This window comes from Cyrtonyx montezumae, unplaced genomic scaffold, assembly GCF_038088225.1.
Source record: "Cyrtonyx montezumae isolate F1298 unplaced genomic scaffold, pur_monq_1.0 scaffold_20, whole genome shotgun sequence".
In the NCBI taxonomy this organism is placed as follows: Eukaryota; Metazoa; Chordata; class Aves; order Galliformes; family Odontophoridae; genus Cyrtonyx; species Cyrtonyx montezumae.
This window is the reverse complement of record NW_027071937.1, coordinates 947,798-971,915: the sequence shown is the minus strand read 5'-3', so window position 1 is coordinate 971,915 and position 24,118 is coordinate 947,798. Positions and strand designations below refer to the sequence as shown.

The following is a 24,118-nucleotide window of genomic DNA, read 5'->3' as shown; positions in this document are numbered from 1 at the left end:
CAAAGATCAGGTTAACAAGTTTGACGTTGGTGACAGCGTGATTTGTTCAGCGCTGGCTCTGGATTCATAGAGCAGTTGGCCTTCGGTGATAAACTATGGCACTCGGCGCACGAGGCTGCGGCAGTTGTCACCAGCCCGAGCTCGGAGATGAAAAGGAAGCAGAGCTCTAATCAAAATACAGTGGTCAGCAGAGGTTCAGCTGGAAATTAAAATGTGTCGGTACTTTTCCCACCGCAGCAGCCCCCGTGCTGCCGCACCTCCCCGGGCTCTGCCTTGGTTCTGGGCAAACCCAACCCTGAGAGTACTGCATCCTCTGCACCGCCCCACACAGCACCAACCTCAGGGCCCCTTGGAATAAATGCAGGCAGTATGGGGTAGAGGCATCCGAGCTGCTCCACTGGGAGAAGGAGCGCTGTAAATAAGCAGAATGAGCACAGTGGAGGGGGGCTGTGCAGGACACAGAGCTACCATCATGTGGCTCCATCATGTTCAGCACTTCACGGTCTGTAGAGCAACCCCAGGACGGGTTCAGTGGCAGTGCCCAGCACGTGGACCTCGATGTGCACCCACTGCATGCAAAGATGTAAACATGAGAAGCTCAGCGCAGTGCCCACCTCACACCACTTCAGATCTCTGAGGGGTTCGTGCAGTCACCGCAGCTGCTGTCCGTGCTCTCAGACACGTGCTCTCTTCTGGCTGACCCCTCCTGCACAGCCACCTCCCGTGGCCCCATGCCATCACCCCGCAGTGCCCCTGGCCCACCCCGACGCCCGCTCTTGGTGAGGCACAGGGAGTACGCACCCCATAAGACCCCATGGGACTGAGACACATCCCAGGACCAGCACCAGCCCCGTGCCAGCCCCCAGTGCTGGAGCAGCCACTCCCCAGGACAGAGGTTGAAAGCAGACAGCAGCCTGGCCAGCGGTGCAGAACAACTCACATTTATTAGTTCATACAGCTAACACTCGCTAAACATGCGTTCAACACTTATTGGTCACATTTCCACAGGTAGTCAAAGTCACAGAGCAGAGCAGGGACAGCACTGTGCCCCGCGTGGGCTGGGGGACACCGGTGGGGCCGCGGCGAGGCTGGGCCGGCTCCGGCTGTAACAGCATGCCATGCCAGGAGACATCCTGCTTCCCTGATTTACACAAGGGATCGTGGGAAAAACGCAGCGTGCTGCTGGGAGAAACCAACACTGGGAACATCTGCGGAGGGTCCTGAGGACGAGGAGCACCCCGCTTTGGGAATGCCCTGTGAGCCAGGACACAAAGCAGCGCGGGGCCGGGCAGCAAGCGAGCCGAGCACATCCCGCACCGCGCTGCACCAGGACGAGCACGGAGCTCAACCCCGCGTGGCACCGCAGCACTCGGAGCCTTCAGCTTCAGCACCGCAGCACACGGCGCCTGGGGACAGCGGGAGGTGACGGCACAGAGCATCGCTCCACCGCTGCCCCTCCAGCACCGGGGAACGCCAGCACCCAACACCGCAGCACTTCGTTTCTCACACAATCCCTTTGCGATGATAAACAGGATGTCACACGAGGTAGTTTTGTCATGGAAATTGAGTCAATAACGTTATCAGCTATTACAAGACATTTTAAAAATTGAAAGAAAACAGTGAATCACAAAAGGCTTTGTTAAGGTTGATCGTCATCTGGTTTCAATTTCTGCTTCTTTTTTTGCCCTCGGGGGCATTTCTGCCACTGAACCGTGTTGCTTCTTTCATAGACCCGTTAGAGGTCAACTGCGCAGCATCTCTCGCTTCTGTCAATCTTTTTCATGGCAGAGGTGCTGCCTGCACTGCCCCTCAGCACTGCACAGCTGCTGTCACCTCCACGCAGCAGAGCAGCCATGGGACTGCTGAGGGAGCAGCTCATGGCCCCACCGCCCCGGCTCAGTGCTGCTCAGCTCTGAGCAGAGCCCCATCCACAGCTCTGAGGGCACCAGCGCTCCGAGTGAGCACGAAGCTGCACCAAGTGAACCTTAAAATGCTCCAATTCCTACGTAACCGACAGACGGCAGAACGGGACTGTCTGCCACACTCTGCCCTGCCATGCATACCCAATTTTAGCTTTCCTGAGAGCATTTGAACACATTTGACACAGAGGGCAGAAAAAGGATGGGGTACGTCGGTTGGGTTTGGTGATCTCAGAGGTTTTTTCCAACCGAAATGGTTCCACAGCTCCGTGAGCTGAGGGCTCCTTTGGCCATGGGAGCACAGGAGGATCTCCCACTCCCCGCAGTGATGTGCCTGCAGGGGCAGTGCAGCCCCCACGAGGACAGCACGGTGCCCTGTGCCACTCCCATGGCACTGAGCAGCACACGTCCCAGCAGCAAACCCAGAGCGGTGCCCTCACAATCTCCAGGGGAGGCTCCGTTCAGATCTCGAGAGTCCTCCAGACCAGGCATGAAAGAAGCAACCACTGCAACATCAAAACTTAGGGTTTCTCTGGGTCACGTTTAAATACTTATCCCTGAGCTGCTGTGTGTTGCAAAACAACACACTGAGAACCCAGAGAAACGCTACGGCTTGATCCTGACGGCCCATGCATCACCCCCGATTCACACATCATCTAAAACTTCAACATCAGCTTCACATCTAAAGTAGTTCCCCACGTTTCCCCCTTTCTCCTGCCTCCGACGTGGCAGGGATGATTGCCGCTTATTATCCTGAGAAATACAGAAATAACAACACTTCACAGACACCAAGCTTCATAGCTTCAAATCAAAGCCGAGGAAGAATGAACGGTAAATAGCACATTCACAGAAGATTCTTTTGTTGTTGTTTCGTAGTTTTAAAAAAACGTAATAAAAAGAAATTCAAGTTTTTTGTTTAAAAAAAGTTGGTTTGAAGGACGACTTTCAACAGTGAATCTGCGTTGGCTGAGCAGAGGAGCACAGCGGCTGCTCCCCATCAGTCCCTTCCTCACAGCAGACTGACAAAGCTCAGCACTTCAGACTGACAGAAGATGCTGGAGCTGCAGCTGGGTCCCACTGCAGGGACACAGCTCTGCTCCTGGGACAGAAACCTGACCCCAAGAAAGCAGGGGAAGGAAAGCAGTCATCGGAGCTTCTGCTCGAGTCCTGGGGCCTCACCCCCGGAGCTCAGACTCATCCCTGCCACTGCAGCAGCAATTTCTGCTCTATTCTGTCCGCCGCCGATGAGCTGCGAGCTGCCAAACAGCAGCAGGGGACCTACACAGAGCTGCTCTGAGCAGGTGAGCCCTGCACTTCAGATTTATGTCCCAGATCTCTGTTCAGATTAAAAGAAACTCTCCAGCTTTCCATTTGCACAAATACTACGAAGGAGAGGAGGGGTCAGTCAGCCAATTTATCTCTCAAATCGGGGATAAAAATTGACTTGTCATGGCAGAAAACTCTACCAAAGACTATTATTGTTGATTGATTCCTCTATGACAGAAGGTCAGATAAGCAACAGCAGATAGATACCGAAGATAATGAACTTCCCCCTACCAGCATTAAGCACAAATAAAATATGAGTCCCTGTAAACCGAATGTTACGTGAAGAATGGAACAAAAATTCCAACCTTTCCAGGGTGTCCTTCAAACCAAATTCACAAATACATCTAGTGAGCGACCTAATGTCTCTACATTTCTAGCTACATTCCTACCTTCTCATAATACCTGAGTTTGCAAAGCAACACATTCACTTTACCCTGTTTAAAAAATACAAGTCATCAGAGGACTCGGTGCAGAAGGTATTAAGAATGACTGCCCGGTGAGTTACGTTCTGGGTTGGTGTACTAGCTTCTCCCTTACTGGTCAGCTTAGTGAGGCTCTCCTACTCCCTACAGTAAATGCTGCCCATCGACCTCAACGAAATTTGGTGCATACAACAGAAAGAACATTTGTTGTCCATTCGTCATCCTGAATGAATGAGGGGATTTGTTATTGGTACAGCACGAGTCCTGGGAGCATCCTGGATAAGCTCAAATAACAGATGGTTTTGTTGGGCGTTTGGCAATGACTGCTTTTATGTACACTTGTTAAAACTAACTCTCATTTGTCAGCAGATTATATAAATTCAGTGATTGTAGAATAAAATGATTCCTATTCAATTTAACAATTCTTTGAATGTATAGAACAGCAAGTCAGAGGATAACCCGTAATAAAAAGATCTTATCAAGCTATTTGGAAATTAAGGTTAAAAGAAAATACTTTCTAACATACAAACAGACAGACTAAAATCTTCCCATTTACACGTGAGGTATACGATGTATGCAGAAGGCCTTCCTGAGAAATATGTGCTTGTCTCATTTTACAATCAGAAAGTAAATGAGATTTACAGAACCAACTTTGGACGTGTGAAGCTCTATCCAACTGAACCGCTGCTGGTCCCAGCAGCTGTTACCCGTAACATCATATTTAAATAGTGAAAAATGAACAGCTAGAGGACTTTTAGAAAAGGGAAACTGTCAGGATGGAAGATTTCCAGGCAGAACCCCAAAGAACACAATGCTGCCTTGGGTCTGCGGGTTGCCAGCAGCACGCCTGCGAGGGGCAGCCCCAGGCAGTGCTGCACACAGCAGCAGGGGCACGCGGTGCCCCACGTCGCTGCTGACCAACCCAGAGTGCCAAGCCAGTGGCTCACAAGGGCTCCTGGGCTGCAACAGAACGAGCACGGGGAAGGAAAGACGACTTTGGTGAGCAACATTTTCCTCCCATTCACCGTCACATTCATCTTCATCTAATAGCAGCTTCAGTACTTCTGAGCAATACACAGCTGTTACCAGGACGAGACAGAAAGGGAGCAACCAGATCCTCCTGCCCTGAGCAAACAGAAGTTGTTTCCCAATGCATTTTAAAAACAGCACTCAAAACTCTGTTACCTACAGATCACAGTAAGGACACAGGGAAGGGAGTCCAGCCAGGGTAGCACAGCCCCAGGGCGACTGTATCTTCCCAAGGAAATCAGAATAATACCTCCCCTGAACTCCACGCCACCACCATGGGAAGGACACCATGAGATTACCCACGAGATACCCAAACTGAGACAAACACCAGCATGGAGCAGACAGCTGACTGCTATCATTAAGCCATTCCTCCATGCTCTGCAGTGGTGTGGAGGTTGCTATGGAAAAACACCTGGGACAAGCAGCTCACCAAGATCTGCAGTCACATCAACTTGTCCTGGTAAGAAGGGATTCCACTGAACAGTAAAACTGCCCTGGCAGGATACAACTATGGATCATGCACTCCCTGAGTCCAGCTGAGAAAGCCATGCCAGAGGATCCTGGAGTCCTTTGTCACCATTATGCAGGCTGCATTTCGCCACAGGGTAAGTTAGTTCCCAGAAACCAGCTGCTTCTGATGGCTGCAATGCAGAAGTCTCCTCAGTAGTCAATGACATCTTGGGGGAATACACTAAAAGGGGCAACCCTGCCTCCTCCCTCAATAGGTTTTTCATGTTTTTATGAACATAAATTGGATGTTAAGGAAGTGATTAGAAATTACGTGCAGTTCTCACTCTCTCGACAAGAGTGCCTTACTGCTGCCATGCTGGGAGCCTGCTATGAACTGCAACAGCACAGTTTTCTATTGAACAGAAAGGTGCTGAGCATCAGTTGCAGCCCAGCTGGGCAGGCTGGGGAAGGAGGGCAGCCCTCCACCCCACAGATCGAGCTGGGAATGGTGGTGAGAGCCCTTCTTGGCTTGGGAGCCCTGCAATCCTGGTGGCAGGATTGAAGAAAATCGCAGGCACTGCCACCTGCATCAGAACACTGCTGGAGGAAAAAACCCTACTGGTTACACAGACTGTCCCTTCTTCTCCATTCCCTGGCTTTTTTGTTGTTGTTGTTGTTTTAGTTTTTGGGATTTTTTTTTAAGTTTTTTAAACTAATGAAGAAAAGCTTGGCACTTCTCTGACACTCCCTTTTCCAAAACTGTCCCTCTGGGATACTTGACAGCTCTGCCAACGAGGTGAGGCAGTCTGCATTCTATGAAAACACTTCTGGATACAAACCATGAAAAGAGCAGTGTGCGAACAGCATCTTCTCCTTGAGGTAGTCTTAGTCATCTCAGTCCCCAGCCCCAAAATACAAAAGAACTAACCCTAACAAACACTGCAACTTTAAACATCTTCACATTCTGTAAACTGCTGGAGAATGCATCTGCTGCATTCATACAGAACCATGTGCATCGTGTTGAAGATCATACATTCAACTCTGTCGTGAAATAAATATATAGGAAAAAGAGTAAAAAAAACAACAAAAACAAACAAAAGATTCTTGCTACAGTGGCAGGGACACCCGTTGCCCTGTCTCAGCACTTCCCTCCTGCCCTGATCACGCTTCCCCCTTCCTCTGGAGGTGAGCCTGCTCCCTGCCTGAGGCACAGAGTAAGGCATGGGCCTGGGGGCAAGCTGGGCTCACTCTTTGCTCATGCTTGTCTTGCAGGAATGCAGAACGGCCTTAAAAAGGAGAGGCAGCTGCTCCAGTGGGACATTCACCATCTTTCCTGTTAAGAAAAAGATCAGAATTAGCAGCCATTCCTGAATCAGATTTCCGAGAGACACCTAAGCCAGCTCCACTGATGACGGCTTTACCTTGAACCTCTCAGAGAAACAGTTAATCATCCCACTGCTACATTGGACATTTGATACCCATTTGGGCACAACAGGATTTATTATTTACTGAAATGAAAGCTAAATAAATGGGCAAAGTCAGATCAAAATGATTTCTCCACAATGGAGCAGTATTTATAGAAACTGGGAAAGACTAAATCCTGCCTCTCCTCAAACTCCCCTGTTGAACTCGGTGAGTAAATTATGTGAGCTATTATGTGATTATTATCTGGTTAGTTACAACAGGGTAGGACGAAGCACACGGAGCCTTGACACAAGGAGACAAGTATCTTCCTTTACCATAACATCCGGGAACAAACAATGTCTTAATAACACCAGACCCTGCAGATTTAATTAGAGGCACAACTGAACTAGTAAATTCACCTGCAGGTCTCAGAGGTGTCGAGGCCCAGAGCAGCCGAGGCAGAGGTTACCTGCAGGCCTGCTGCTGCCCTGCTCACTGAGTCCCAGGCAGCCCATGGGGATTTCCCTGCCTCTCCTGAAACGACTCACACAAGCACCACACCTTGGTGCTGCTGGAGACAAAATGCCTCTGAGCCAGGACGGGAGGGAAGGAAATAAAATCTCAGCCTGACCGAAATGCTGAATGTGGCGGGCACTCTGGGGATAACACCTCCTTGGGAGCAGGGCAACATCAGCACACGTGCCTGGCACAGGGGGCACAATGGGGACAACGTGCCAAGGAGTCGGCCTGGCTGAGTGACCCGGGGATGGCAGAGATCACCTCCAAGCCAGGGGAGCAGCTTGAACAGAACGAGCTCTCACATAAACACCGTCCAGCAACGTGGGCCAGGACTCCATTCTCATAAGTCAACTTGCAAAAGCAGATTTCATAATCTGCACACGACTGCAGCGGGAGAAGAGCTCAGGAGTTACCTGCAATGTAGCGTATCTCTGGCAAACACATCATTAAATCTGGAAAACGGTTTGGCTGGTGCGGGTATTTGTACTCTGTGAAGTCCTGGCAAACATACCAGTACCGCTTATTCAGCTGCTCCAGTTGGGATGCATTGGTTAGACCCCTAATGTCTGAAAGAAAATGTGATCAGAGAGATGAAAACGTGAGGAAAACAGCTGAGAACAGCAGCAGATTCATACTTAGTGGAAGGACAGACTGATTTCTGAAACTCCAAGCTGGGTCCCTGCTTTGGAGGCTGACTGCGAGTGCCCAGTTACACAGACTTCTCTCTCAGCGTGCCTGGGGCACAAGACTGCCTTCCGCAGTGACATGGATGGGAATAGCTGGAGCCTTAACCTGCTCATCTTCAGTGCTCAGGGCACTCCCTTACAGATAAACAGCTCTAGCAACCTTAAATCCCTGCCTGGCTTCATGTCAAGGCTTTGTCCTCACAGTAGATCCAGTGTAATACTTCCTCAGACAGAAACACGGTGATTTTGGCTGTATCATCTCGGCTGAGGAAGCATTTGACTCTGTAATTCAAGGTATCATCATATTCCTTCCCATCTGCTTATGAATTATGGCAAAGGAGCTTTACAAACTTGTCAAGTTCTTACTTTAAATTCAGCTTTACCCACGTCAGGCAATGACAGCAAAGGAAAAATGGACATTCCCAATCCACCAGTGTGGCAGGAAGTCCCATGCCACCTTCCAGCATCACCAGTGACATTTGCTGGGTGTCCTGGGAGGGATCCAATGCAGTCAAAATATGGAAACTACACGACCCCCACTGTGGGCTGAGCCTCAGGAGACAATCTGACGGAAGAGGCATTGATCTGCTGCCCAAAAGCTGACTTTTAAAAATAATATTCAGGTATTTCACATAAAAAATTGCAAACTTCAACTAAAAATAAAAGAAGACAGGAAGTTAATGAAAATACATTTTGGAAAACAATGGAAACTGCTAAAGAAGTGTCAGGAAACTGCCCAGGGAAGCAAACCGGAATCTCAGCCCGGGCACACATTGAAGCGTCAGCACTATCTCCTGGTGAAAATGAGTGGGGGAGGAGGGAGTTTTCAGCACATTTTACAGACTGCAACTATCTTTCACAGCATGAAAGACTCTGGGGACATTTATTTCCAAAATTACATCTGAACACCATCTATTAAGCGTTTTCCTTTCCATACTTTCCTTCACTTATGCACACAAAACATAAAGAAATGTCCCAAGAGGCTCCACAGACACGTAATGGCAACCAGCAACTACTGGAAAGGGAATCACAACAAACCTATTGATTCCAAACTATTTCAGCCCACCACATTTGTTAGGAACTGACCAGAATCTCCTCACACATTGGAGAATTAATCTACATTTCATCTTGCTTTGACTTAATTAAAGATTTTCAAGGGTCTTGCTAAAGGCTGAACTGCTGGCTCTATTACACTGATTAACCAATAGGAGGATACCATCCCTCATTAGGCAGAATAATTGCCTGCACGTAAATACTTCACTTCTGAATGCTTCCCACTTTGAAGAGTTAGCAATAGACACAGGAAAATATATTGATGAAGATCCTAAATGGCAGGAAGCCAACCAGTGACCTAAGCATCAATCCTGAAGGTAAATCACTTCAAGAGTCGGGAAAGCCGTAAAAAGGGAGGATCAGTTTTACAGAGCCACCCCTCCAAGCAGAAGAATGAACGCCTTTTCAGTTTGGAATCTGTGAAGGATTGCTATTTACTTTGGAAAAAAAAATGTAGGCAAATTAGCCATTAATTTGCAAGCAACTCTCTACACCAATGCTCAGACAATTGGTGAAACGGTCATCAGCATCTGGTGAGTAATCAGTGACCCAAATGTTCTCCAGACAAACGTTACCAGTCTCCCAGTTGTATTCTTGCTCTGATGTGAACATTTGAGATACGTTCCAACAGTATGTATGGCACAAGGACTGTCCTTGGGTCTACGTTTAAAGGCAATGAGATCAACTAAGCAAAAGCATTCCTTCACTTCCCGAGCTCCCTCACGCAGGTGTCTGCTGTCTGCACCACAGCGGAGGTTTCCAGAGCCCACATCAGTCCCTGGGTTTCAGACCCTTCCTCCAGCAGGACGGACTCCTCCTCTCCACTGACTCACCTTGATTCAGGAAGTTGATGGCTTTCATGCATGCGTACTCCTCGTTGCTGACCTTCAACTGGTTGAACTTGCGAAAGAGGTAGATCAACCGCTCCATCACCTCCATCCCCTCTTCACTGAATCTGGAGGACAGAGATCACACATCAACATATTTGGGACACAGTCCACACAAGAAAGGCAAGAAACTCATTTTAGTAACTTCAGAGATTTTAAAAGCTTGCAGTAGTGTTCAAAAAGCCCTCACTGAAACCACTCCAAGTCTGCTGGGACTGCTAAATGGAAGCAGAAGCAAGTGCTTCTGCTTATCTTCAGCTTGCTCCAAGTGCTCAGAGGAGCCAGGAACACACAGTAACCTCTTGTATGCTTGCAGGCATGCTGCTCTGCCTCTCTACACTTGCACCGGTTCTGGCTGCAACCAGGACAGTGCCTTCCCACCTCACGGGGCAGGATCTTCCTTCACTTTCTATTTCCAACTCCAGAAGTGCCTACAAATTTCCCTTATCTGTGTAATGCCATTTGAATTAGTGCTGTTTTAAACATCAGAGAATCACACTGACCCACTCACAGCAGCAGTCATTTATCTAATGGACAGGTGAGGACCGCCCATCAACTCCCTAAAATTCCCACGAGTAAAGGACAGATCCCATTCTTCCACACATATTTAATGCCCGTTATGGTTTGCTCATCTTCCTCAGCTGAGAGCTTTTTGAGGTGAGACATTGCAGTAAGGCCAAGACCCTTCTCACAAATACAAATATGCACCAAAACACCAATAACCAACGTTAATGCAAGAGAGACTCCAGGTTACAGATGCAATGCCTGAGGTTAATCATGCAGTCTAAGCAAGGCCGGCTATTACTCCTGAAGCCCTCCCCTCGAACAGGAGTCCCTGTGCTTTCCACACGTATCCTGAGACCCAACAGCTGCAGCACTGCTGCCACTGAGGGCTGTCCTCATGGCCCACTGCTGGGACCTGCAGCCACACTGATGCCAGGCCTCAGAAGTTCTCTCCTCTTTGCTTCTGAGCACACATTGCTTGCACTCCCAGAGCTCCCAGCTCCCTGCACGGCCGCTCTGCTGTTTGCCAGCTCAAAGCAAGCAGGTGAGATACGGTCTCACGGGGGAGCCCGGTGCTATACACACGACTATAAACAACTAAGAAGTTCCATAAACAGGAGGGGGATGAGACGTTTCCAAGAAAACCATCGGCCTCAGGCACGGGAAGGCTGCTGAAAACAAGCTGCAGGCTTCTCCCTGAGCTCCCACCCCGGCCACGAGAAGCCAGGAACCAACAGGCAGAAGAGGGCAGCCCCATGCTCAGGGACACAGCCCCTCCACCCCGGGAAGTCGGCCGACCAGGGCACAGAACACAGCCCCGTGCTGCAGGAGGAGCCAGGCCCCGCTCACAGCCCAGCACAGCCAGGGGCAGCAGCAGCACTGAGCTGCAGGGCCTCAAACCGCTCCGGTGCCTGCAGGCACTGCCCACGTGTGCAAATGGCCAGTACCAACCTCTGCTGAGTGCCTCTCACCACGACATCACTGGTTTCAAAGAAACCCCGCACTGCATAAATCCTCAGAAGTGGGACAGAAGTGTTTCGGCAAGCTTCAGCTGCGCTCTGCCATTGTACCGCACAAAGAATAAGAGCGTGGCCACAGTGTCAGCGCTGAATAGGACGAAAATAGAACTCTTCTCACTGAATAACACCTTATTTTGGCATGTATGTTTGTTTACTTCAAAGTTATTTGTAAAATGCACGGTGGAGGTTGGTCTCAGAGAAACGAAAACAAGCTATCTGAACTTTGGGTCAGTTCTTCAGGAAAGTAATATTGTGAGCGATGAAAGCCTTGTCGGCTCATCTAAAGTTGTACAAGTTTTCTTGCTCTCAAGCTGACATTAAAAATCTTGCAGGTGCAAGATTGCAAAGCTCAAGAAGTTAATGAGCACAAAGACCACTCAGTTGTCTGTGGAGTTTAATTGTTTTTAGAGCATGCATATTTTTACCAGCCACTCATCACTTCATAAATCCAGGAGAGCTCTTCTCTCATTCCTGCAGTTGAACTCCTAGTTTTCTGTGCATACTTTCCTCCCCCTTTCAAACAAAGCTGTTCTGTTTTTCACAGCCCTATTTCTTCCCGAGGACTGACTCCTCCACACACCTTTCCTTGCAGTTTACACCAGGCAAGTTTCTGGCTATGGGTTATCAGGATCAGCTGGGAAGAGGGGGAAGAGAAGCGCTATCAGAAGAGCGCTGGGGAAGGTCAGGAATCCATCCATTTCATATTCACCTACAGAAAACAGCACAATAAAAGAAAACATTTGGTCCAGCAGCCCAGGAGAACGCTCAGCCTGCTGTTAGAGTGGAATAAGACACGGGAGCTCATGCGATGCCTTCGCTGTCACCTACCTAAGCACCGAGTTGCTCCTGTCATTTTGCTAAATACCAAAGTAACCCCAATGAGGCGGACCAGCACAGCTCAGAGCAATTGTGCTCAGCTGGCTGCGAGTCCCAACTTCATTCTGCAACCACCACTAATCAGCACTGGAGTTCTCCAAGGAAACGGAAGCTCTTCAAGAAACCCCTCAAGGCAGAAACCTCTCTTTATGAGTTCCCTCACAAATCTGAAGGAAACAGCTTTCAGGAGCGTACGTCCCCCTGCCACATGCAGTTACACTATGGGTAAGCTGCCACAAAGACAACAGAGACTCAGCCCTCATCTGTGCAGCTTCCCGCAAATGGCTTTTGGTGCATTTTCCCATTTTCCCTAATGACAATTAGCGATCCTTGAAAAGCTAAATCAGAAGAGACCACAGCAGCATTCCACTCCTAAGAATGCCTATTTTCACTCGTGCACACTTCTCCTCTGAAGGACTTTTGAGGCTACCAGCTTTGAATCACCCATTTCTGAAGGGGGAGGGTTCCTCCTTTGTCCTGCTTTCTTACCTCTCGCTCGTATTTATCACAAACCCCAAACGAAACACACACTTCTCTTTTGAGGCTCTGACCAGGACAGCGCAAACAAAATGAAGGATGAATATAGGAACAAATGTTATTGTGCTTCCCTCTGACCCACGCTGCTCCCCACAGGAGCAGCACCAGGCATGGATGAATGGCAGCGGCCAGGCTGAGCACACGGAGCAGGGACCTGTCCCAGGAAATGGGGCACCTGGGGCCAGCCCTCACCTCCCAGAGGCCCTCAGCAAGTTGGTCTCCAGGGTGTGAAGGGAGATGCACAAAGGAACCTCAAGGAACCACTCAGTGCTACGACGTCCTGAGGGTACAGACGTACTTTATATCTCTCCTTACAAAGCATTTACATCTGCTGATGACTCATGCAATATTGCCAAGCCTAGCACAGGTAGAGCACCAACAGAGCAAATGTTAAAGCAGAGTGTGGGCAGCAGCCTAGGTAAATCCCACCTATTTCATCATGACATTGTAAGATTGTGACTGCTGCCAAAAGGATCTGGCTGGCACCAAGAAAGAAAAAGAGAAAATGCATAAAGACCCCATCATCCTGGCCAAAATGATAAATGGCAGGCAGGTTACTCAGAGCATCAGATAGCACAGACGATGGAGAAACAAGGGCTACATTGCAACATCTTTACATTTATGAAATCAAAACACTGAAATAGCAATTAATAACAAGCACTTTGATAATACAGACAGCCAGCTTTGTGAACAATCTTTCCATTGCCTGAACGATTTTTCAATAAGATCTTCTGTATCTCAGGGTTACCCAAAGTGTCAGATTAATTTGTTTCATTCTCCCCACAATTAATGTGGTTTGTAGGGTTGTGCTGAAGGAAGACAGCATTCCTACAGGACAGCCACCCTTAAGAGGATGCAACCAGTACCTGTTTTCTCTTCCCACAACTGGAAAGTCTCTGACCAGCTATCTGCTGAGGCAGCTGGAAGCCTCTCTGGTTGTTAGTGCTGTTAGCTTGAAAACAAAAGCTAGAAATAGACTTCATCCACACTGCTATTTTTCTCCGTCAGTTACAGTTTGATTTCTGCAACTTTTATGAAAGAAATAAGAATAAGAAATGCATTTTAAATAATGTAGTAAAGATTATTAAAGAAGGATGTAGAGAAAGTTCAGGTAAAATTAAGAAGAAATCTGCCACGTGCTGAGGAACACAGAAGTGTTTGTGAACTGCACGCAGCCACAGAGACCAGACAGAAAAATTGTCAGACTCAACAGAGACTGCAATCTGAAATCACGGGACATCTACTCCAGCTGCACGACCAAAGGGAAAAGGAAACACCATACACCTCCCTGCAAATGGAAGCTTTCACGCAGCACCGACTGCCCACAGCCTGTCACATACGAAGTCTCAAGCACACACGCTGGAAGCACAGAACTCCCACGGGCGCCTCACCTGTGCAGCTCATCGTCAGAGGGTGAGTACTTGGAGGTGACATCTGCGAGGTCACCAAAGATCTGTTTGCTGTAAACAGTCAGTGAGGAAAGCAGGATCAGCTCCTGCCAGGTGGAGCTGAGCAGGCAGGTATAGTCCTTGATTGAGAGTTCACAGAAGAACGGCAGCTTCTTGATCCAAGCAATCTGCCTGAAAAGCAATTCATCCGCCAGACGACACAACAATGCAAACAGCTCTGCCTGAGTCACTTTATACCTGCAGGCACAGTTAACACGAAGGCATAAAAATAATTAAAAACACAGAATGACACAAACTGACAAAGCACTTGAAAAGCAACAGAAATGTCACCAGAACCGGTGTGCGAGCTCCGGCATGCGCGGAGCCCAGAGTGTCACCTGGCGGCGGCAGCAGCCACTGCCAGTGCCTGCTGGGGCCGGGAGCAGCCCTGCAGCCGCCCCTGCAAGCTGCCCCTGCTTTACTCCAGTCCCACGTGCTTTTCCAGCCGCAGTGGCTGCCACCAGCCCCTGTGCATGGCTAGTGCAACATCAGGGCTCAAACTGCTGAACCCCGCAGCCTCAGCCCAGCACGCACAGCCCGAAGCACTCTGCAAAGTCCCAGCCACAGGAAGGCTCTGAACTGCTGCCTGCTATGCGCTGCAGCTGCCCACGCTCCCCACGCAGCACGGCAGCTCCCACAGCTCAGAGCTCAGGGCTGCACTCACCCGTCTTCAATGAGCATGGGAGTGCCGAGCGGCTCCAGGTCCTCCGCTGACACCAGCTGGTTGATCAGGCTGTGCGACTGCGGGTCCAGGCTGCGCGCCTGCGGGGGCACCAGCGCCGAGTGGGCAGAATAGCTAAAAAGGTGCGGGAGGTACTGATAGTGCGTGGACACTGGCGTCCCAATGTACTGATCCCTGAGTGCAGCGAATCCGTTCAGCTCCACGGACCTACTGGAAAAGGAAAAGCTTTTTAGTATGCTAAAAAACATTCCACCCGATTCATTAAAACGTGGATCAATAGTTACAGGCGACAGAAACGCGGATCAAAACAGAAAAGAAAAAAAATGTCAATGAAAGAATGAAAAATCTCTTTGTGCTGAAATCCTACATTGGAAATAACTGAGCGTGCAGATCGGGCAAGCCCCATTCCAGCCAGCTCCTCTGAGCAAAGTGCTGGGAGCAGCTGCTCTGCAGCCATCGTGAGCACACACCGACTGCAGCGAGCACTTCCACTCCTGCTTTCTTAAAGGGACAGAATTTATGCCTGTAAATTAAATAGCTCACGTAGCAGTGAATGCAAATACCTCCGAGCTTACAACGCAGCTGAAAGCGGATGGATGCGAGCTGGAGATGCGCTCTGTGTTGGCAGTCTGACACTGCGTCAGGAGGCCAGCACTGATGGTAACTCACAGCACAACACCAATTAATAACCTAAACCGAATTCATTTATTTTCAAAATCTGAGCACACGGAAGCAAAAGAGCTTATACAGAATGAGCAGGGAAAGCTAATCAGTCTCCCAGGAAAATAGATAAAATCAATACAAATTAAGGGCTCTAGTTCGGTTATCAGAATTTTAACTCAGCATTGCCCTCTTTCTCTCATTTCACCGTGAGCATTTCACCTCTCAGTTCAGTATTTTTTTTGGCTGTCTTTCTAAAAGTGCACACAGGGATGCAGAGATGTGCAGCACCTTCAGTCGCACAGAGGTATTCCCCAAGACCTCCTATGCTGACCCCAAGCACTGCTCAGGGAAACGGTCAGAGTTAGTGCAGGATGGAACTCCTCCAGAGTCGATTCCCACCTTGAAGATGGAGTAGACACAGGTGAAGGCTGGTTGCTCTCAGAAACTCCATTTCCAGGGGAACTGTGGTCGCTGTCTCCATTGTTGCTCCATGACATGTTTGCCTCTCCCTCAAATTCTTGTCCAGACATAATTCTTTCAATCTCCTCCTCCGATATCTTTCAGAAATAAGATCACTGCAGTTAGTGCCAAGCTGCTACCTCCGTGAACAGACACAAGGCAGAGCTGGAACAAACGCCTGCTGCAATGAGCGGGGCAGGAGCTGGCCTGAACTCACAGAAACACCACGCTCTCCCTTCACATTTAACAACATACACAAAAAATTCTATTTACAGCTGATGGCGGAGACCTTCCCCTCCAGCAGTACAATTCAAGTGTCAATAACGGAGCAGAGGGGAATGGACACACGGAAGGATTATGTCAAACACACACAGCAATGAGCTGTAAATCAGCTGCTGTCAAACAGCACACAGCCACAGAGCAACTGCAGACAGTCCACTGAGAGCATCACTCCACACGAGTGGGGTAAAACACTGCAAGGAGCTGAGCGTGCTCCTGGAGAAGAGTTGCATCAGTGGTGAGGAATACGCAGTGTCAACGCTCAGGGTTTGTTTAGTTTTTAATTCGGTGCATTACCCCTCAGCAAGGCTGTCACACCTCACATGGACACGATGCAAGAAGGGGCAGTGAACTCTGAACACCACTTTCAAGCACCTAACATTGTTCCAACAGTTCATTCCAGTCCTGAAAACCATCAGAGAACCACACTCGGCTTAGCAGGCACAACATCAGAAACGTGCAGTAATTAAAGTGCCCCACACCAGCACATGGAGTTGATGGCATGAGCTGTGGTCCAGCAGCAACCACGCACACAGACCTCAGAGGGCCAGGCCTGCTCTGGCTGGCAGAGGCCGCTCTCCAACTAACGCTGCGTTTTGCAGAGAGGCATTAAAAACTGAGTCATGACCTGGCAAGAAATAAAAGTTGGTTCTTCCTCGATAGACCCACGTGGACTTTAAGAATCAGTAACTGACACTATAAAGATGATGTCTGCTAACAGTAGAAAGTGCTATATGATTTCTAAGGGATTTTTTTCATGACTATTATTTGAGCTGGCTCCCTTCCCTGCTGGCAGCCAGTGGAGCTGCAAGAATTCTTGCCTTCCTGGTCAGTCAGAGGATCTGCACTTTCTGGCTGCCTGGCTTTTCATGTTTTCTGTTTCGCACTGTAGTCAGTAGTGCTTTCATAGGCACATTGTCACAGAAAATCCTTTTTGTGTTCTTTCTGTTTCATTAAAATACACAGTAAACTTTTTAAAGACTGCTTCTCCAGAAGCCAGCTGGAAGCAGCCGTCATCCCTCCCGCACGCAGTACAGACTGCTGTGCTGAATTACCTAGTGTTTTACAAGACACCTCCAGACAAGCTATGTCATCAATCTGCAAGACATTTACTGGGAGCCCCTCTTGCAACAACCTAAGACATTGCAGTGCACAGCCTGCAAGATTTACTGGGAGCTTTGGAGGGATTGAGGTCCCTGTGCTGCTCACGAAGGACAGGCAGCTCTGACAGCAGTGCAGGGATCCCAGGCTGCCCACGCAGGCACCCACCATGATGCCTCGAGGCTGCAACACGTCCTCTCCTGCAGACGGCAGAGTCGAGCTTTACTTACACACCTACAGTCTATGGCATTCACCTCCAACAGTCAGGGCAGCAAATCCCTGCTGTGCTAGCAGGAGGCAGAGGCACATCTGGGGGGCTTTGTCACTGCAGCACCATCCCAGTGTGCTCCTAAAGGTGCTCAGTGCCTCTTTCTCCACCCCAGGCTATGCTGCTTATGACTGGCTACCAGCAGCTAGAACCAGGGGTAATGGCAAGGAAAGCACTTGGAAAATGCCCCTCCTGCAGAAATTACTCACCTTCCCCAACCCAAAATGGCCAGCTGCTTGCCTCTCCCCAGCCACAGCAGGGGGAAGCCCGGCTGCTGCAGAGATGAGTGCCAAGGTTAGCAGAACAAGAGCAAAAGAGAGCCCTGGAGAAATTCCTGCATATGCTCACCTGGACAGGTCCAATACTTTTGTTTCTGCCTCCTGGCATGCCATCCTCTCTGATTGCTGAAAGAAGACAACCAAACCTTGGTAAGGAATAGTGCTATTTAGTATTTAAAAAATAGATATGTACTATTTTAGAACAATTTTTATGTCTTAAAATATTAATTTTGCTTATAGTGCACTGTAGCAGTGATCCTTACCCCAACAGCAACATATTTCTGTGGCAACAAGCATTACTTGGAGGTGTGAAAATCTGTTACTACACTGAGAAGAGCAGCCTGGCTGCTCCACATAGCAGCTGTGTTCATAAGGCTCTTTAAACAATTCCAGAAAGCTGCAGTGAAGCTGATTCAAAGATGCTGCTGGAGCTCTCCTCCCAGCACAGCCACCCAGCAGAAGCAGAGTTTGCAGTGCCTCCTCTCCCCCTGGCCCCCTTCCCCATGTTTATCAGGGCCCAGGCTGTTTCCCAGAGGCAGGGCAGACTTGGCAGCAGGCTCTCCCAGCTGCACCGTGACCTTGTCGTTGTCCCTGCTGTACAGTGCACGGGGCTGGGGGGGCTCTCCAGAAGTAGAAAACTAGAGAAAAACTAAGGGAAAACTCCTGTAGCAGGAATTTCCTGTACCGTACCTGGAGATGCCTGGCAGTACTTTGTATTTGCTGCACTATTTTATTTGGGTATCAGTGAAGATAAACACCCATTCTGGTAGGAGGATCAGCCTTTGCTGACTAACACTGTGCCCTGCTGTTTACATCTCTGTCTCTGAACTCCTCTGTCTCCCAGATTACAGCATGCTCAAAATGTTTTGCCTAAGTGCAAGTTTTGGAAGCCCAGCTAGCTGTGTAAGCTGCTAAAAGGTGTTTGGGTTTGCTGATACACCATCAAAAGGCTTCCAGAGGGCTGGTTTGTTCAAAACACACGTTGTCCAGGAGAGCCCTCTTGCTTCTGGCAGGCAGGGCAGTCAAATGCTCCCCAAAGCAAGTTCCTTTCAGATGTTAAGCTCTATGGCTTATCTGAATTCAAAAATGTAGGCCTAGTTACGGAATAACTTTGCAACTTTATTATGCAATCATTTTCTTACACTGGTAAGCCTGTCCCCAGGAGGCAGCACGGGGCTCACTGCAGGACCCTGCTGCAGGAGCACTGCTGAGTCCCATCCCTTCCACAACTGCACTGTGAGGTTTCTACCACGTGAACTCCACAAATGTTTACATGCAGCTCCAAATCCATGCTGCAAAGAGTCCTAAATAACAGCCCACCAGCACCACGAAGGCTCCATCTGCAGGACGAGGGTCCTGCCGGCCGGGAGATGGCGGCGCTGCCCCGCAGCTCTGCGCCCGCAGCCAGGACAGGCAGCAGCACTGGAACCCATGGGAACACACAAAGGGGTTCTCCACGGGATGGGGGTGAGCAGCAAAGACCACAATGGCTTTGGGTCCACTTGCTGCTCTGGCCCTGCACAGCACCCGCAGTGTTAGAGGCTTTACAATAAAATACTGCCACGTATAAAATTCTGATGACAAAACATGCTCCCACCTGTACGACCCCGAGCTGCGGGGAGCTGGGCCTCCGCCTGCCGCAGGGCAGAGGTGGGGCAAGGGCAAGCCACCGAATGTGAGATAGGACGATTCATTTAAATTGTTGCTTATTCAGGCAAATAAAATTTAATTTTTTGCTTATTTAGGCTGAAAAGGTAAAAGGTGGTTCTGTCTGAGATCAGCTCCAACTTTCGTTCCTTGCCCACGCCTCCCCCTCCGCCAAGCTCACGTTCCTTTACCTTTTCGGTTCATCCCCATCTGGAGGCATTTGAGCAGCCGGCAGTACTGGCATCTGTTGCGCTGTTTGCGTGACATGACACAGTTCTTGTCTCGGCTGCATCTGTAAACCCGTTTGTTGCAAATGCTCCTTTTGAAAAACCCCTTGCAGCCCTCGCAGGAGATGATGCCATAGTGCAGACCCGTAGCTCTGTCCCCGCAGATCAGGCAGGTTCGCTGATCAACCCGGTCATCTGCAAGAGAAGAAGGGCTCTGCAGTCAACCAAACAACTTCACCAAGCAACCCTATCTTTCCCCGTGGGTCTGGAGTCGCCCCCATCACCACAGACCAAACCCTTCCCCCAAAACAGCTCATTTCACAGTGCTCACCCTGGATCGCTGCTCTAAACCTTCGGATGACAAAAAATGTAAACCATATGACCCCCAGCACCAGGAGCTGTCATGTTAAATTCACCATCTTAAGACTGCAACACTCCCTCTGAGACAGAAGAGGGATGATGCACAGCCCAGCAAGAACCACTGCGAGCACTCAGCTTTTTTCTCAAACATTGGTTGTTACACGGGCACACGAGTGTCCTGTCCTGTGAGGTGTGAGAAGAGCTCCGTGTGGGGTTTGGTCCCCAGGGAACCGCACCTCTGCATCTGACAGTGCTGTGCTTCCTCCGGGAGCTGGTGACAACGGTTTGGTTCTGCTATTTCTCACCCCAAACACACAACCGTGCGCTGATGCACAGAGCTGCCCGCAGCTTCTGCAGGCGCCAGGAGGGGGCAATGATTGCCCAGAGCTCCCGGGGATGGATGCCTGCGACCCAGCCCCAGCAGCAAGCCTCTGCCCTTCGCACAACACAGCAAACTGCCTGGAAGGCAGAGGGAAGCAGAGACATCTCCCAGGGCCCTGACGTGCCCCTCTGCTGCCACGGGTTCAAATCACACGACAGAAACAGCTCCAGAAGTTCCCATAATAGCAACAGCTCCAATCAGAAGGGAAACAGGGAGTGTGCAGCAGCACCTGGGGAAGGTACCACGGCAAAAAGCTGGAGAAGCAGGAGGAGAGGAGAGGAGCAGGAGCTCCCCAGCACGGCATGCCCCAGGCCCGAGGGGCAGTGCAGCAGGCCACGCCTGCCCCCAGACCAGCTGTCCAGGGCTGCAGCACAGACCCTTCAATCTGCCTGGGGCAACAGGAATCACAACCAGGTGCTCTCTGCTCCCCATCAAATCTGCACCAGCTGACAAACCTCTGTGTAGCTTCTTACTGCCAGAGAACACCTGAGCTCAATAGCAATAAACGAGCCAAGCCCATTAGGGTCAGTTTTCAGCTCCAGGAGCCAACCAAAAATCAAAGCCAGCTGCTCTTCTCACCCTTTGCCTTTCTCTGCAGCCCAAAGCCAGCAGTAACCACAACCGAGTGCTAGTCATTTTTTGGACTGAGCAATGAACAGCATGCAAATTCACAAATCTCACTGTAATTGTTCTAGAAACTTAAAATAAAGGCCCGAGCGAAGGAAACACAAACTGAAGAAGCCCTCACGGTGTCATCACCGCTCCTCAGCACTCCCAGTTCTACAGGACTGACCAGCTCAGGTATGTGCCCCAGGAGGCAGCTGTTTGGGCCCCAGCAGGACAGGGCTGGCTGGGCACCCCAGGCACACCCACAGCTGGGAACTGCATCATCTCCTCCTCCAGCAATCTGATAGCTGAGGGCTGAGCACCCCTCTGCAGGGCTCCTCACCCCCTCCACTCCCAGCACCATGAGCTGGGCCTGCAGCGGCCTCATGCACGGCCATCACATGGGCTGCAAGCCAATGGTGGGGATTTAAATGAGGGCTCATTTCCAGGCACAGCTTTTTGTTGTGGGAAGAATAGGGCTGTCGCCTAGAGAATGAAGGAAGCACGGCTGATGAAAGCAGCCAGGAGCTGGGGCCTTTCCTCAGACCATCGTGGCAGTGGTGTGAGCAGCCCTACTGCCACCACAACCTGGAGCTGCACATGCCACGCTGCAGAAACTGCTCATGGGAGGTTTCCAGGCTACCATACATCGTAGAACAGTGGCACACAGCACGAACAAAGAAACAAACCTCCTGGGAACACAGAAAGAGATGCCCGTGTACCTCATAAGCTGGATAAAAATAACTGCCTGAGAGTTTTGGTGCTTTAAAAATCCTGCAGGATTTGTGCTCGGGTCCATGACGATCCCACTGCAGCACACAGGTTTGCCAGCCCCACACCTTTGCTATTTTTCACACTGCTCAGTGCAAGCTCCTTCCGTGAGCCAGCACAGGGGCTGAACCTCTTAGAGCTCAGGTGCAGTGAAGGCAGCCTTGCACTGGGGTGCCCTCAGCTCCCTTCACCTTGAAATTTCACAGGATCACTGTAGGTACAACCTCTTGGAGCGAAGCAGCCCTTCCTCCTCCCACCAATTCCTCTAGTCCTAACAACCCCATGTGACAATACTCATTAAGAACCAAAGCTGCTGATAACGAGTTATTCCAAACGACTTCCATGCGGTTTATCTGGAAGCATCCTTCCTTTCAGCTCTCCTGATAGGTCTCACACACAGCGGGCTCACACACGGGATATTCCGGCTTTGTTCTCACCACCTATTGTCACAGGGGCCACTAAATCAAACAGTTGCTGCCACGACAAAAGCACTCACAAAAATCTCAACCTCATCTTGAACCCTGAAGATTTTTATGGCTACTCCCTCACCAACCCCTCCCCAAAGCCACATTAAAGGCTGTATTGTTTTCAGAGGTCATGGTAGGTTTCATACCGTGTTTTAATACAATGTAAATTGTACAAGAATATTACGATGTTACACAGGACTCACACAGGCCGCGTGAGGGAGCGGGGGACCTCCACTTGTCGGCTCCACAAGGGAGAAGCCGTGCACTTGGTTTTTAAAAGCCTTTTTCCCTCAATGAATTGAATACTCTTGATAATGTAAAAAAGAAAAAAAAATAAATAAATCCCTGTGAATTTTCAAGAGGAAATACCTTAGATTCCTACTGAAGCACATAGCTCTCAACTTTCTGGGCACGTTTGTACACGGGCATAGAAAACACAAGTACAGAAAGCGTTAAACAAATGAGCAAAGAAATGCAGAGCACACGAAGTGCTGGGACTCGTGTTCAGGCTGCAGCGAGCACCCGCCATCGCTCGCTGCTCCTGGGACAGCCTGGCAGCACCACGCGTGCCAGGGAAACCGATGCCAGCAGTCTCAGGGCTGCAGAAAGACTCTGCAGCTCAAAAGCACAGCAGCTGCAGCAGCCATGAGAGCTCTGCCAGGAAACCAGAGCCCGCGTGCACACGGTCAGAGCGCTGCCCGCAGCACCAGGGCCCAAGGCACAAAGATGTAAAACCCCAACGACGATCCCAAAAAAGGAATTCCTTGGGATTGAGCTTTGTTGAGAAGGGATGACAGCAGCTGCCACTTCCAGAAGTTCCAGTTTGTGCAAATGAACACACTTTAAAACAAATCCCTAAAGAAGATTACAGATGACACTCAGCACTGCAATTTATCAACAGGTTTAACATCTTCACCACCACACCTCGTTCCTCTGCTTCTTGACTCGCCCTCCCTGGAGCTCAGGGCTCGCAGCACTGCTCGGCGTGCTGAAATCCCAGGCTGCTCAGCACCAGCTGCCAGGGGCACGGGGAGGGCAGCTCACAGGTGCTGCTTCATCCCACCCAAACCTCCCAAAACCTCGCTCACCTCTCCCCTCCGATGATGCCTCCACCACCAGCAGACACGCTGAGATCCCTTTTCCCTAACACTTTCTTTTCCTTTCAAGAAAAAATGGCGACTGAGCCTGGTGAGCTGACACCAACCATGGGAAAGGTTAATGCACGTGAACAGCCTCAGGAAAGAAAAGAGAAGGGGGAAAAAAGAGGTGGTGTGCTGCCTCATTCTCCCTGCTGTAAAAGATGTTACGCTGTGGAGGCACAGAGCGCTCAATCAGTGCACCTCCGTGCACCACCGCTAATTGCATCCAGCACACACTGCCTCACTCCATACTGATTTTGTTCCTCAGATGGGCTCAGCCAAAAGAAATCCCTCATAAAAAAGATGGGGGAACCCCGCACCTCCGTGCAGGGACACATGTCCCAGCTGAAGGGCTGCACCAGCGCCGTATGGCATGCCGGGTACCGGCAGCAGACTGCGCAGTGAGCACAGCACGGCTCGGCCGGGCTCGGCTCGGCTCGGCTCGCTGTACAAAGCCTCGGGAACAAAAGCCCATTTCACCAAAATGTGCCCCAGCCCGGGGCACGGCAGCGTGCAGCTGCTGCGGGGGGAGGACCGCGCTCACATCAGCACAGAGCTCCGCGCTGCGCTTCCTCAGCGATCCACTTGCTGTAATCCCATTTCAAAACAAACCCAAAGCTCTGCTGCTCCAGCACGGCCATACGCTCCCTATTAAAATCCGGTGGAGACCACTTTTTAAAAGCGCAGCTTCCCTTCCTAAAGCCGGGCGG

The 24,118-nt window shown here is 50.1% G+C and overlaps 1 protein-coding gene across 1 annotated transcript in view; it reads right to left on the bottom strand.

Moving 5' to 3' along the window:
- Positions 1-4,628: 4,628 nt before the first annotated feature.
- The window catches only part of NR6A1 (nuclear receptor subfamily 6 group A member 1), a 60,745-nt gene continuing 41,255 nt past the window's right edge, over positions 4,629-24,118 (bottom strand). The window contains exons 2-9 of the mRNA XM_065737148.1: positions 19,648-19,878; positions 17,880-17,935; positions 15,824-15,981; positions 14,744-14,968; positions 14,023-14,277; positions 9,642-9,763; positions 7,483-7,635; positions 4,629-6,479 (exon numbers count right to left, since the gene is read on the bottom strand). Coding sequence (XP_065593220.1) covers positions 6,391-6,479; positions 7,483-7,635; positions 9,642-9,763; positions 14,023-14,277; positions 14,744-14,968; positions 15,824-15,981; positions 17,880-17,935; positions 19,648-19,878 — 1,289 coding nt within the window. The 3' untranslated portion in view covers positions 4,629-6,390. The remainder of the gene's footprint in view (positions 6,480-7,482; positions 7,636-9,641; positions 9,764-14,022; positions 14,278-14,743; positions 14,969-15,823; positions 15,982-17,879; positions 17,936-19,647; positions 19,879-24,118) is intronic.